The following is a 12467-nucleotide window of genomic DNA, read 5'->3' on the forward strand; positions in this document are numbered from 1 at the left end:
TCATCTTCATCTCCACCCCTCTTCTATTTCTTTTCATTGTACATGGGTTTGATATATTTTTGTCTTTTCGTTAACTAGACATACATAAATCATCAGCAATGATCCGAGACCGAGTCGCAATATTCCAGCAAGTGGGCAGTTGCCGGGTGAATGTTGATTTCCGTTGTAAAAACCTCGCACAAGATGGGGTTAATGATTACAAATACTTCCGTTTTCCAGCTATAGCCGAATCCTGGTCATCAGCTCCCTAAATGGACGTAATCGATGATGTATACATTGCTAATGGGTATCCGATAGCACTCATCAGTACCCGAGACTCCTTGAAAGATACAGATTGAACCGGACCTTACAATGTCATGGCAAGCCCCCCCTTTTTTTGCCTGTGGGGGGGGGGGGGGCACAACCGAACGACAATTCATGATGCCCCCTTTAAAACTTATCAGAAAAACCCTGGAGTAAAAACTAAAAAGGTACCAAAAAAAGTTAACCCGATGACCCCCCCCCCCCCCCCTCAGTTTTTAATTATCTTTTGGCTTGTCGGCAAATTGTATGATAAGTGTGCCCCTCTTTTACAAAATTCTGAATCCGCCCCCGGTGGCAAGACGTTAAACTCCAGGAAAAACTACCCTTACTGTTACTTCTCAAAACGGTGCACGTATAGTGTATGTTTTGAATTATACTGCAGCAAGTGTGAGTTGAACAGTTCTTTTCAATTTTAATATGACGTTTTTATTGGTGTGTGTTCAAAGGTAATTTTGAAAATACAATAAAATAACCAAACAAAAAGGAAAAGAAAGACGGCGTGAAATTCAAAGGGCGACAATTAGAATGATGTAAATTGTTTTCCCTTTCCCTTATCTTCATTTCATTCACGAAAACCTGTTCAATATTGTGGTCTACATAATTATGGTGGGTTTTTTGCTATCTATGATAGTAAGTAAAATAGCAATTTATAAAGTAAGAATTAAACGTATAAACTTAAAAGTATACCCAAGGAACGTGTTATGCTTGTTACTCAACTTATGATTAGTTTTTTTTTCTTCGAACATGATTGTAAATCAATGATGACTTGGGTAAACTGATGTCCTTTTTGAAGAAAGAAGAACAAAAAAGAATCTGGGTCGGTCGATCATATACGGAGAAATCATAGATGTACATTGTAATTAGGAAATCAACATGTGTTACCCACATGCCTTAGCTTGCCACACTGATCTTGACAGTGAAAAAAAAGAAGAAAAAAAAAAAGATCGAGGGCGGATTGATAATTGTGAGGTGATGATACGGCTATTTTGATTAACCTGTTTGACCACCTTATGTCAAGTAAATACAAGATGACCCTTCTCTATGATAATCGTCAACATTGTATAAATAGTTGTGACCTTTTTTGCAATTAAGCTTTCCATTGATATTTAGGTAAAACGCAATAATCAAGGACATAGATTCCATGACAATGGGCTTTCATGGTGCACCCAAGTTTAGCTAAGGTCTAAAATAATATAGGTCGGGTTATAATGTTAAAAACATATGGGGAATACGAAGATCCAGTAGTTTTCGGGTCGAATTCGGCGATTTCATTTTTGGTTAATTTTTTTCCTTATTCATCATTTTGAATAGCTTAATTGATTTGTGGCTGTAAAAACCCTCGATGCCGATTCTTTTCTTCTAAGGCACCAGTAATTCACTTATCAAACTCCAAACTTGGAGATGTCTGAATGAAATTTGTTTTATGTGGATTCAAAGCATCGATATTGTTCAAAGTTTTTGAGCAATTTATTGTGAAATGCAGTATTTAAGATAAGATATTACTTAAATGGACTTGGTAACATTGTTTAGATGAGAGAAAGTGATGCTAAGGTAGTGACTTCAATGCTAAATGTACAATTTAAGATAATCTGAAAGTTTGAGTGAAAATGAAAATTGGGAAAAACTGATCTGATCGATTCCTTATTTCTCCCAACTATATTATTACAATTTAATTACATTTTAGGTGAATGTAAATTGTCACAAAGCAATGAATTTGCTCTATATACCATTCCAGACATTTTAAGTGTTAACAGATTTTTAAAAACCTGTCTTATGTCTTTTTTCATGGAAAAACTATTTCAAAAATGGTTGGGAGAATGTACAATGACTCCTCCAAAAAAAAACATATGTGGTTTGTGGATTTTTCCCGGATTTTTGGCATGTTAGAGGGTTAGTACAGTAGAAAGAATATATAATAAGTGACATTTCATACACAAATTATGCATTTTTCTCATCAATTTTCAACGATGTTACCGAGTCACTTTAATGGATAAAAAATAGCATGTTGTATGTTTATTTGTTCTATTTAATTCTTGTATTTTGTAATTTTTTTGGTTCCAATCTCTGATTTATATATTTTTGCCATACACATTATTTCAGATCAATTCATGAATTGTATCCGTCTCCGAAGATGAACATAGTGCAACAAACTAATCTTCCACGCTCTTGGAGTCATTCATTCACAACCACTGGCCTTGGGATGTTTGTAATGGATCGGTGTCCGTGAAGTTTGATGACGTCATATAAAGCTATTTGATGTAATAATGGTTGTATCCATCGCCAGTCCTATTCTCCTGGGATTTTCTGCTCAGCTGCATCATCGCCATGGATCATCTCATCCCTGGGAGAGAATATGGGAGGACACAGTGGCGGATCAAAGATTCTCTGGCAAGGAGGGGGCGGGGGCCCAAGTCAGGTTTTGTTTCGGGTGCTTTTAAAGGCATCGTTTAACAATGTTAAATCTGAGATGCACGGCCCTACGTGTTATCAGTGTCTGTGATATGGTGTAATATTGAAGCCCCCCCCCCCCCAAAAAAAAAAAAAAAAATAAATAAATAAAATAAATAAATAAATAAAAAAAAAAAAAATTGCGCTTCAAAATGACCAAGAAGTGCCTCAAGACAGTAAAAATCTTTGAGTGACCGGTTTTACCATACTCGTTTTCCCCAATAGACTGTAGTGATATAGGAAAATGCAAAATTTGGTTTCGATTTCCAATCATAAATATCTTGATAATCAGACAGGCGATCGGCTTGTAAAAATCACGGGGTTCCTGACTAATCACAAGGTTTAAAATTATCATTGAAGCATGAGCTAAATCCAGGATTTTGTTTCAGAATCTGAGACAAAGTTACCGGATTCCTTTAACTCGAAGGAAAATAAAAGAAAGTCCGCAGATTGACGGTACCTTCCTTTTGGAGGTTACTTACTACAGGGTGCTACAAACAAAAGAGAAGTGGCCGGGGGGGGGGTGGGAGGGGGCATAATCAATACTCGTTTTAAGATAATGTCAGAATGGTTTGGTATGAGTGCACGGGGGGGGGGGGGGGTCTTCCCTCTTTGATCTGCCGCTGAGACAGTACACGTAGGGACACCGTGGAGTTGGGTTGGTATTAAAATGGAACACTACCCCAGGCACAGTTGGGGCATAGGTAGTTATCTGTATAAAGATGTGGGGGAAGCTTGTGGTATAAACATTGATGAAGTTTCCCCTTTGTGCGTTTATGGAGATGGGGGAAAATCTAAACATTTCGTTTTTCGTTCCGGTTGCAATGGAGCTCAAAGAGGTTACAAAAAAAAAAATATAAATAACGATAGACTATAATAATAGGCTTTGTCATAGTGTAGTGAACTATTTTGTACATAATTAGATTCTGTTTGAATCCAGTGATCAGGGTTAATGATCTTTACTTTGTTTACTTTTCTCCAAGTCAGTGTTCAACTCTCTCATTAACATAACTCCCCCTTACTTTTGTTATCATCATTCTTACTTAATGCTTTACATTCCCACGTTGATCCTTCTCTTTGTTATAGAATACCTTCTCACTATGCTTCACCTCACATGTATTAATATTATTCATACATGAATATTTGAATTAAATATACAGTCATTAATGAGATAATGTGATCATAATTATACTAAAATTTAAAAGTATGATTTAAAAAATAATAATTTAGTGTTGATTCTATAAAGATTAAGCTTAAATTATTAATATGACCTACTCGGTGGTTAATGAGCAATGTGTAATTTAAAGTTTGTTCAATTGACCTATGCTTTATGTAATGTATATACCTTCTAACCATGTGAAAAAAGAATTTCCATTCATGTGGACTACATGTATAAAACAAAACAAATCAAATCAAATCATTTGCATACTATCCTTCTTCTCCATTGGTTAATTTAGCTATTGAATTTTTATGTTGTACACTATCAAATGTGAGTGGACCTTTCCTTATAAATAATTATGATATGGGCCTAGTCATTGTTATTTTAGAGTTGATTTTAATATTAATGTTGTATGAACTCAACATGCTAATAATTATGTGCAAAAGAGATGATAAATAATAATTCAGGACTGGGCTAAGCCCAGGACAGATGGGCACAAGACTTCAAATGCCGGAGTAACACCTAGGCCTACCTATTACTTTGCTCTGTGTTAAATTGGACCCAAGCACTAGCTAAATATAGCTCATACATGTATAATAGGATGGGCCTAAACAGATTTTACCATCGTTTTCATTTTATCATATTGTAACCCGGAAGAAGTGTTCAGCTGAGGATGCGGGGAAACGAAAATCATTATTTGGGGGCGACTCCCGCCCCCCCCCCCCCACTCCGGGGTCGGAATGACCGCATGCGTGTTACCAAAATGTCCGATAAAGGGGTACTTTTCGAGTGCGACAAAGTCCCGAGAATTGTAAAAAAAGGGGTGTATTTGACTTTTCACCAGGAGATTTCTTTAAAAAGGGGGTGTTTTTTCTTTTTCTCTCTCATCTCTTTGGACTCCTGAGAAATTGTTCCGAATTTAGGGGGGTACATTGAGCATTTTTCCGTATTTAGGGGGGTCTCCAAGGCAGGAAAAGTCCGCGAAAAGCCCGCGATAGGGGGGTTCGGAAATGTTGGCAGTCCTCAGATAGGGGGTGCTTTCAAAATGAGGGAACGAGCATACGCGTACCCTAAATAACACTGAGTGGGGGGGGGGGCGACTGTCCTACTACACTACCCCATCCGTATTGATATTTGAAAATAAGCTCTCGAGCTTTCGTGGGTTATCCTGTTCAAGCTGACTTATTTTTGATCTTTTATTATTGTATATTGTTGTATGTTGGAAGCTTGCCGAATAAAAAATCAATCAATCAATTAAATAATGTTTTTCTTCTCGTTACATTGCACCCTGACCTGCCGTAGCTGGCGCACTCAATTTCACGTTTTGGAGGCAAATTTCGAACACAGTTTTGTTGAACCTCGCACAAACGTACATAAAATTGTACCTTATATTCAACTTATTTATGAAATCAAAACGGAGCTGACATGAGTAGTAAGTGTTCAAAAACTGATTTTACTCCAGCTTAATATTCATACCTAATTTCAATGCAATTAGCTAATATTTTACTCATTTTGCCTTGTGATCTGTTTTATGTTTCACGCCTGTGCTTCGGCGCTCCTCAACTGCAGCTGTTGAGCCCGGGTAACCTCGGGGTTTCGAGTCGTTGCTGCGCGCTATGCCAGCGAGCGCGAGTCGGTTGGACTACACTGAACTTGCATAAACCGTTTGTTTGCATTTTGAATTGGTTGGTCTAGATCTATAAACAAATAATAAAGTGGAATGATAAAATGTCACATGTCATGCATCTATATTTCTGGGGATGAATCACTGAATTAAACTAAAAGACGACTGATTATGTGATCATGATTCGTGGACTTAATTAAATTTAATCAACAAGAGCAAGCTAGATCATAGATGAAGATCATGGAATCTTGGACTTGAAGTTGGATGATGGACATGGACTGGTGCATGGTGATGTTGTTTTTTGGTGTCATTCTTTTTTGAGAATATTTGCGCCTTTCACTTTTTTGTTGTTGACTTATTTGTAAATTCATACTCTTCTTAAATCTCTATTAGATATGAGTAAGACTAAGAGTAAGAGTAAGACTCTAGTTTTTGATGATATTTTCTTTTCTTTTTCTTCTCTTATGTCCTCTTCTTCTTTCCCTTCTGATGACTGATGAGTACATTTTATTTTTATAGCTTTGTGTAGACTGTCGACTTGATACTTCTCAGCAAGTTTGTTGCGTTTTTTTGTTACAAAGTTTTGGCCCAAGGCCAAGGCAAGTACATTTGTAGTAGTAACGTCCTCTCTCCTACTTGTCTTGGGAGAAAGTCACCCATGTTTGAGGCTTTGCTTACAATTACAAATGAATAAAAGAAACAACACCAATAACTTCAAGAGATCACTTACAAAGCAAATTAGTGGTTTTGTGTGTTACTGACAGCATTGAAAAGAAGACAAATGACAGAATGGAGCTACATTTACATCGCATAAGTGTAACTTAGTATTTAGATGGTGAATTTTTAAAGTAGACTGTCAAAAATGGGAATTTTTGATGAGGACTCAACTTATTACCTTTTTATGTTGAGCTGAGGTACATGTAATCCCTTTGCAGGAATTGTAAACAGAAAATCTGACATATCTTTTAAGGTACAGGTGTAAATGAAAATGAGAGTCTCCCAGTTCCACTTAAGATAAAGAAAGTTGACAAAAGTCTCTGACAATAGAGGTAAGGTAGTCTTCTACATAGAAAAATATTTTATGTTACTTGGCCTGGGCTAGATGCTGAATTTCCTCTGACACATACATGTAGCTTGTGAAATTGGCAATGGGCATGATGATGATGAAGATGATGGGTATCAGGTACGTACATGTACAGTACATGTACTTGTAATAATAATAATAATAATGGGTTCTTGTATAGCACTCATGTCTGATGTCAGTCAGATTTGACCCTCCTGGCGCTCCCGATTATTACCCTGGCTTAAGCACAGCTGCCATACGGCACTCTAGCATTTCAAGGAATAAATTCCTACCTGGTACCCATTTACGTCACCTGGGTGGAGTGTGGAAAATGTAGATCAATGTCTTGCCAAAGGAATGTAGGGTCAGAAAATATTTTTTTTAAAGTGAATTTCTCTCAGAAAAAAACAGAAACACCTTTGAACAAAGATAATGAAATAGTTTATATTATTAAGGTTACAATGAGATATCCAGCTGCCAAATTATGAAGATTCTTGATTAACAAATCAAAGAATAAGAAACAAATGGAAAATCGCTTGAAAAAAGGGCAAAGTATGAAGTTTGAAATTCAGGGCCAGAAATCAATGTACCGGTAGTCGCTTGATTCTATGTTTCCTTCTAATTTCTAAATGTATTTTTCCTGGATGAAATGGTTTGAAAACTACATGTATTATAATGATGATAATCTAGTCTGGAAACTCTAGATAAGATTAGAGTATTTACTACATTGTATTTTTCAAATTCTGCAAGATTAGATAATAGTCCGGTTTACTAAAATATTCAAATACATACTGTATGCTTCTCTACTGGGAACCTAATGACCAGTTATTCCATGATTAACCTGTCATTAAAGAATGAACTACATTGAACAAACTTTGTTAAAAAGTATGCATAAGATTAAGATTTGATGTTAGTAAATTGGTCTAGGTAATTCCCTGCTTATGCTTGCAAGAGATAACTAGCCGTGAGGTCATGTTAGAAGTTAGAACTTAAAATGTTTCTTGAGATTGACATGAAATTTAATATTGGCTTGATTTATCTTTTCTTTTTTGCAGAGAAACTCAAGGAACAGGCAGCAAACGATGCAAGGTAACTAATGTTTCCCCAACCTGTCTGACTTTTTGTCAATTATATTGTTTTCAGAGACATTCCATTTTATTTTAACAGTGTAGTATTGAGAGAAAAAATATTAGTGTTGCCAATTTGAAGAACAGTATGTTCTCAATTTCAACCTGAAAGTTAATCCTTGTGCTGGGAGGGTTAAATGTACAACAAGTATTTTTCTTTCTTTTACTGTGTACATGTCATTGTCATTTACAGTCAAATCTGTCCAAAGACCAATTAGAAGACAGATTTTACTTCTAAAAGACAAATTTGGAAGGAAATAGAGAGTGAGACATACAATTTATTTTAGAGTGAAATGGTATATGTCAAAGAGGTACCAATATTAAATTTTCCACATTTACGACAACACCTACAAAAACTGAAATAATGGTACCACTACCACCAAACACAAAACACAGTGTAGGTTTTAATGTATTCATTAGATATTTATGGTCAGTTATGAAGATGACAACCTGCATTAAAAATATTTAAATTTGAATATTATCTCTCTGAAAAGTACACTGAGATACTATAGTTTTTAATTTTTTGAGTTCATCTGAAATTATTGTATTATATCTTCTGTGTTCTTTAAATCCTTCAGCGAAGGGGATGCCATCAAGGTATTTGTTCGGGTGAGGCCGTCAGAGAGCCATGATGCGGACGCGGCCTTTGGGCAGTGCCTGGAGGTGCGGCTGCCTGACACCATCATCATGCACTCCAAACCAGAACCCAAGGTCTTCACCTATGATCATGTGACCGCTGCAAATACCACACAGGTATTATGCCCTCCACACAGTGACAGACTGCTTTTGGATGGGGGTGATAGTGGTAGGGGGAGTGGGATGGGGAGGGTGATGGTGGTAAGGGTTAGGCCATCTGTGAGGTTATGAAAGAGAGAGAGAGAGAGAGAGAGAGAGAGAGAGAGAGAGAGAAAGAGAGAGTAAGAGAAGATAGATTTAAGACAAGGTCTTCACCTATGACCATGTGACTCCCACAAATACCACACAGGTATTATCATGCCCTCCAAATAGTGGCAGACTGCTTTTGGATGGGGGAGGGGGATGGGGAGGGGTGATGGTGGTAAGGGTTAGGCCATCTGGGAGGTTATGAAAGAGAGAGAGAGAGAGAGAGAGAGAGAAAGAGAGAGTAGGAGAAGATAGATTTAAGACAAGGACTTCACCTATGATCATGTGACTCCTGCAAATACCACACAGGTATTAATATACCCTCCAAATAGTGATGGACTGCTTTTGAATGGGGGGTAATGGCGGTGGGGGGGGGGGGGGGGTGGAGGTAGGAGTTTTTCTGTGGCAACTGGTAAGGGTTAGGACATCTGGGAGGTTATGAAAGAGAGAGAGAGAGAGAGAGAGAGAGAGAGAGTAAGAGAAGATAGATTTAAGACAAGGTCTTCACCTATGATCATGTGACTGCTGCAAATACTGGTACCACACAGGTAATGAATGCCCTCCAAATAGTGACAGACTGCTCTTGGATGGGGGTAATGCTGGTAGGGGAGGGGGGGGGGGGCTAGGAGGTTTTCTGTGGCAACTGGTAAGGGTCAGGCCATCTGGGAGGTTATGAAAAGAGAGAGAGAGAGAGAGTAAGAGAAGATAGATTTAAGATGAGGGATTACGCACCTGTACACATGGGAAATTTGGTAACATGGCTGAGTTAATCGCAATTTAGATGATTTAATTTTAAAGAATGTGGGTGGAACTTACATGTAGATGTAGAACAGTTCCTTGACAAAGGGAGAATGGAAAGAAAATGGAAGAAAGACAAGAGATCAGGGGAGAGGAGAGGAGGGTATAGAACTGGAGAAAAAAAGGGAGAGAGATAGAAAGAGAGACAGATTTGGGGTGGGGAGGGGATTGCTACAAAAATAGAAATCAAGCTAATGATTGTTCTTCTTGTTCTGTCCAGGAATCGGTCTTCACAGCAGTGGGAAAGAGAATTATTGAAAGTTGTGTTGGAGGATTTAATGGCACTATATTTGCATAGTAAGTATTATACAACACCTACGTGGATCCTTGTCATTTGATTGGAGGATTGTTGGTCACATGATATTCAATAGATGTTATATTGCACGGTCATGCATTTTTGGTTATATGCACACTGCGTACCTTTCTGCCGTGCGCTCGCGTATCCCTGCGTGTATCTGACGCGAAGGCAATCTATATGTAATCAAGAAGGCATGACTCCAACGTTAATATATCTTTAATATAAGGAGTAAAGCATAATTTGTTGATTAACGTTCTATTAGATCTTCTTTGATGTTGTATAAAACAAATAATGAAGTTTTTCATTCGTTCAATGGTGCAAATATTTTCATTTGTTGAAAGATTAACGTTAATTCTATTCAACTCGGCTGACGCCTCGTTGAATAGAATGTTAATCTTTCAACTCATGAAAATATTCGCACTATTGAACTCATAACCATTCATTATTTGTATAATATTCTATATCAGGCTTTCATTCTGGGCCACCATGTTTCATAAACTTGTCAGTCAATCAAATGCCACAATTTCAGTAGCTTGTAACAGGAATACTTGTCATTGATAACAAGTTTGATGAAACAGGGATCTTGTCCTGTTGTATGTTATAAAAATAAATTACATATATTTGTAATGTACTTTCTTACAGATTTTTGCTCTGATATGTTTGTAGGAATTTATTACAGAAATAATATTGAAAGGATTTACAATATAAATCTTCATTTGCAAAATGTTCTGAATTCAACATTTTGAATAGCTACAGGTACACATGTAATACTTGTTCTTTGAATATCAATCATCTAATTTCTCATTTTTCCTTTTCAAAGTGGGCAGACTGGTTCTGGCAAGACATTCACGATGCTTGGTAAGTCAGTGCAAGACTATTTTACAGTGTATGACTTCATTGAATCATAAACAATGTCCTCAGGGACAAACACTATGTATGACATGGCAGTTTTCAGGTTTAACTATTTTTGATACCCCTTTAACTTCCCTTCTTAAACCGCAGCATGTTTAAAAAAAATAGGTGTAAATAAATGGCAACTGTGTGTATCAAGCGCCCTATGCGTATATTTTTTAAGCACAACAGGAGCTCGTGCAGTGCAATTGAATATATTTCCATAGAGTCTGTGCTTTATAAATGCATATTATTATTATGACTTTTATTTCCTGTGCTCTGTGTTGTAAGATACAGAAATGTGAAGCGTATTACACTTGGGTCATCATGAAGAAAAAAACGCCACTTTTTCCCAATTCATATCATATCAAGGCTTAAATATTAAAGAGAAGGTTGAGTTCTGGGAAGAGGTGAATAATAATTTGTGAGTATTATCATTGTATTATCAAGTGTAGAAGAACATCAGATAAAAAATTTCCCCTGAAAAACATGGCTCTTAAAATGCCTTAATATTCTAAATACAGCATGTAATATCATATAAATCGGGACGTATTTTTATGCAACTTGTTCGTGTAATCCCATATAAATCTTTCTGTGTACAGTGCTTGCAACTTTACCAAGACTGGGCCAAAATTTCTTATCATTTTGATGATTCCAGAACCTTGCAGTACACACCAACACTAATATGCTAGATGATCAACCTTTTTTGATCGTTTTTTTCACAATGCAATCGCATGACCAGAACTGGTCTATACCTTTCAAATAGAAACAATGTCTTCTTTCATCTTTCTCTTTCACTCTTTTGTTCAGGGCCCTGTGAAGATGGAGATAACTTCCATCATGAAATGCGAGGGGTGATTCCAAGAAGTTTTGAGTATCTCTTCAGTCTGGTGAACCGAGAAAGAGAGAAGGTAGGAAGGAATAGGGTCGTTATGTCTTAGCTGTTTTTGCATTGATTCAAAATCAATTTAAGACATCGCAACGAGAGATTCCAGGGAAGTTTTGAGTACATATCTTCAGTCTTGTGAACAGAGAGAGAGAGAGAGAAGGTAGGCAGGAATAGGGTCACTATGTCATACTAGTAGCTGATTTATCTATGATTCAAAATCGACTTAGAGACATCTCTTTCAGAAGTGTGTATCGCTCTTGTTAACCCCCTCATTTTCAAAGTATTATGAAAACCAGAAATGATTATAAATGAGATGTTAGCATTATTCATTAGGCATAAAGTATTTCACACAGTCAAATTAATGAACAGCTGCCTGTTTTGTAGTGCCCATTCTCTTTCTCTTTCTCTCTGTGTCTCTTGTTCTTTCTACATGTATCTCTGTCAATATCTCTTTCTTTTTTTCTGTCTTTGTGCCTGTTTTGTAGTGCCCCTCTTTTCTCTCTCCCTCCCTCCCCCTCTCTCTCTCTTTCTCTCTATCTCTGTCTATATCTTTATCTTTCTGTCTGTACTCTACACACCTTTTGTCTCTATTTGTTACATCTACATGCATACAATTTTCATACCACCTTATTCTGTCCCTCTCTCTTTATCACGTCCAGTGTAAAGCTCCCCCTCTCACTCTCTCATCATACTCTCTCCCTCTCCCCTTATATCTCTTTCATTTCTTCTTGTTCAGTTCTCTCTGATTCAGCACCTCTCTGCACTTTGCATAGCTGCCTATTTTGGAGGAATGATTCCTATTTTTTTGCTCTCAAACTAATGTTATGGATCCTTGATTCATCTCTTTTGTCAAAACTTTTGTGTGAAAAGTATTAAAAATGACTGTATTTCTAATTTTGCCTTGACGTAATCCTTATTTTTGCATTGAAAGGTTGGCAGGTATGACTAAGTTTGTTCTGTCCTTCTCCAAATATCACATTTTCTC

The 12467-nt window shown here is 37.0% G+C and overlaps 1 protein-coding gene across 3 annotated transcripts in view; it reads left to right on the top strand.

Annotated features, from left to right (window-relative positions):
* The first annotated feature begins 5237 nt into the window (after positions 1–5237).
* The window catches only part of KIF15 (kinesin-like protein KRP180), a 50392-nt gene continuing 43162 nt past the window's right edge, over positions 5238–12467 (top strand). Inside the window, exons 1-6 of one of the 3 annotated variants that reach the window (XM_030975044.1) lie at positions 5238–5342; positions 7653–7686; positions 8303–8477; positions 9625–9701; positions 10523–10560; positions 11404–11504. In XM_030975044.1, coding sequence (XP_030830904.1) covers positions 5336–5342; positions 7653–7686; positions 8303–8477; positions 9625–9701; positions 10523–10560; positions 11404–11504 — 432 coding nt within the window. In that variant the 5' untranslated portion in view covers positions 5238–5335. 3 annotated transcript variants of the gene reach the window in all.

The sequence above is a fragment of the Strongylocentrotus purpuratus genome, unplaced genomic scaffold (assembly GCF_000002235.5).
Source record: "Strongylocentrotus purpuratus isolate Spur 01 unplaced genomic scaffold, Spur_5.0 spur5_scaffold_8, whole genome shotgun sequence".
Lineage (NCBI taxonomy): Eukaryota > Metazoa > Echinodermata > Echinoidea > Camarodonta > Strongylocentrotidae > Strongylocentrotus > Strongylocentrotus purpuratus.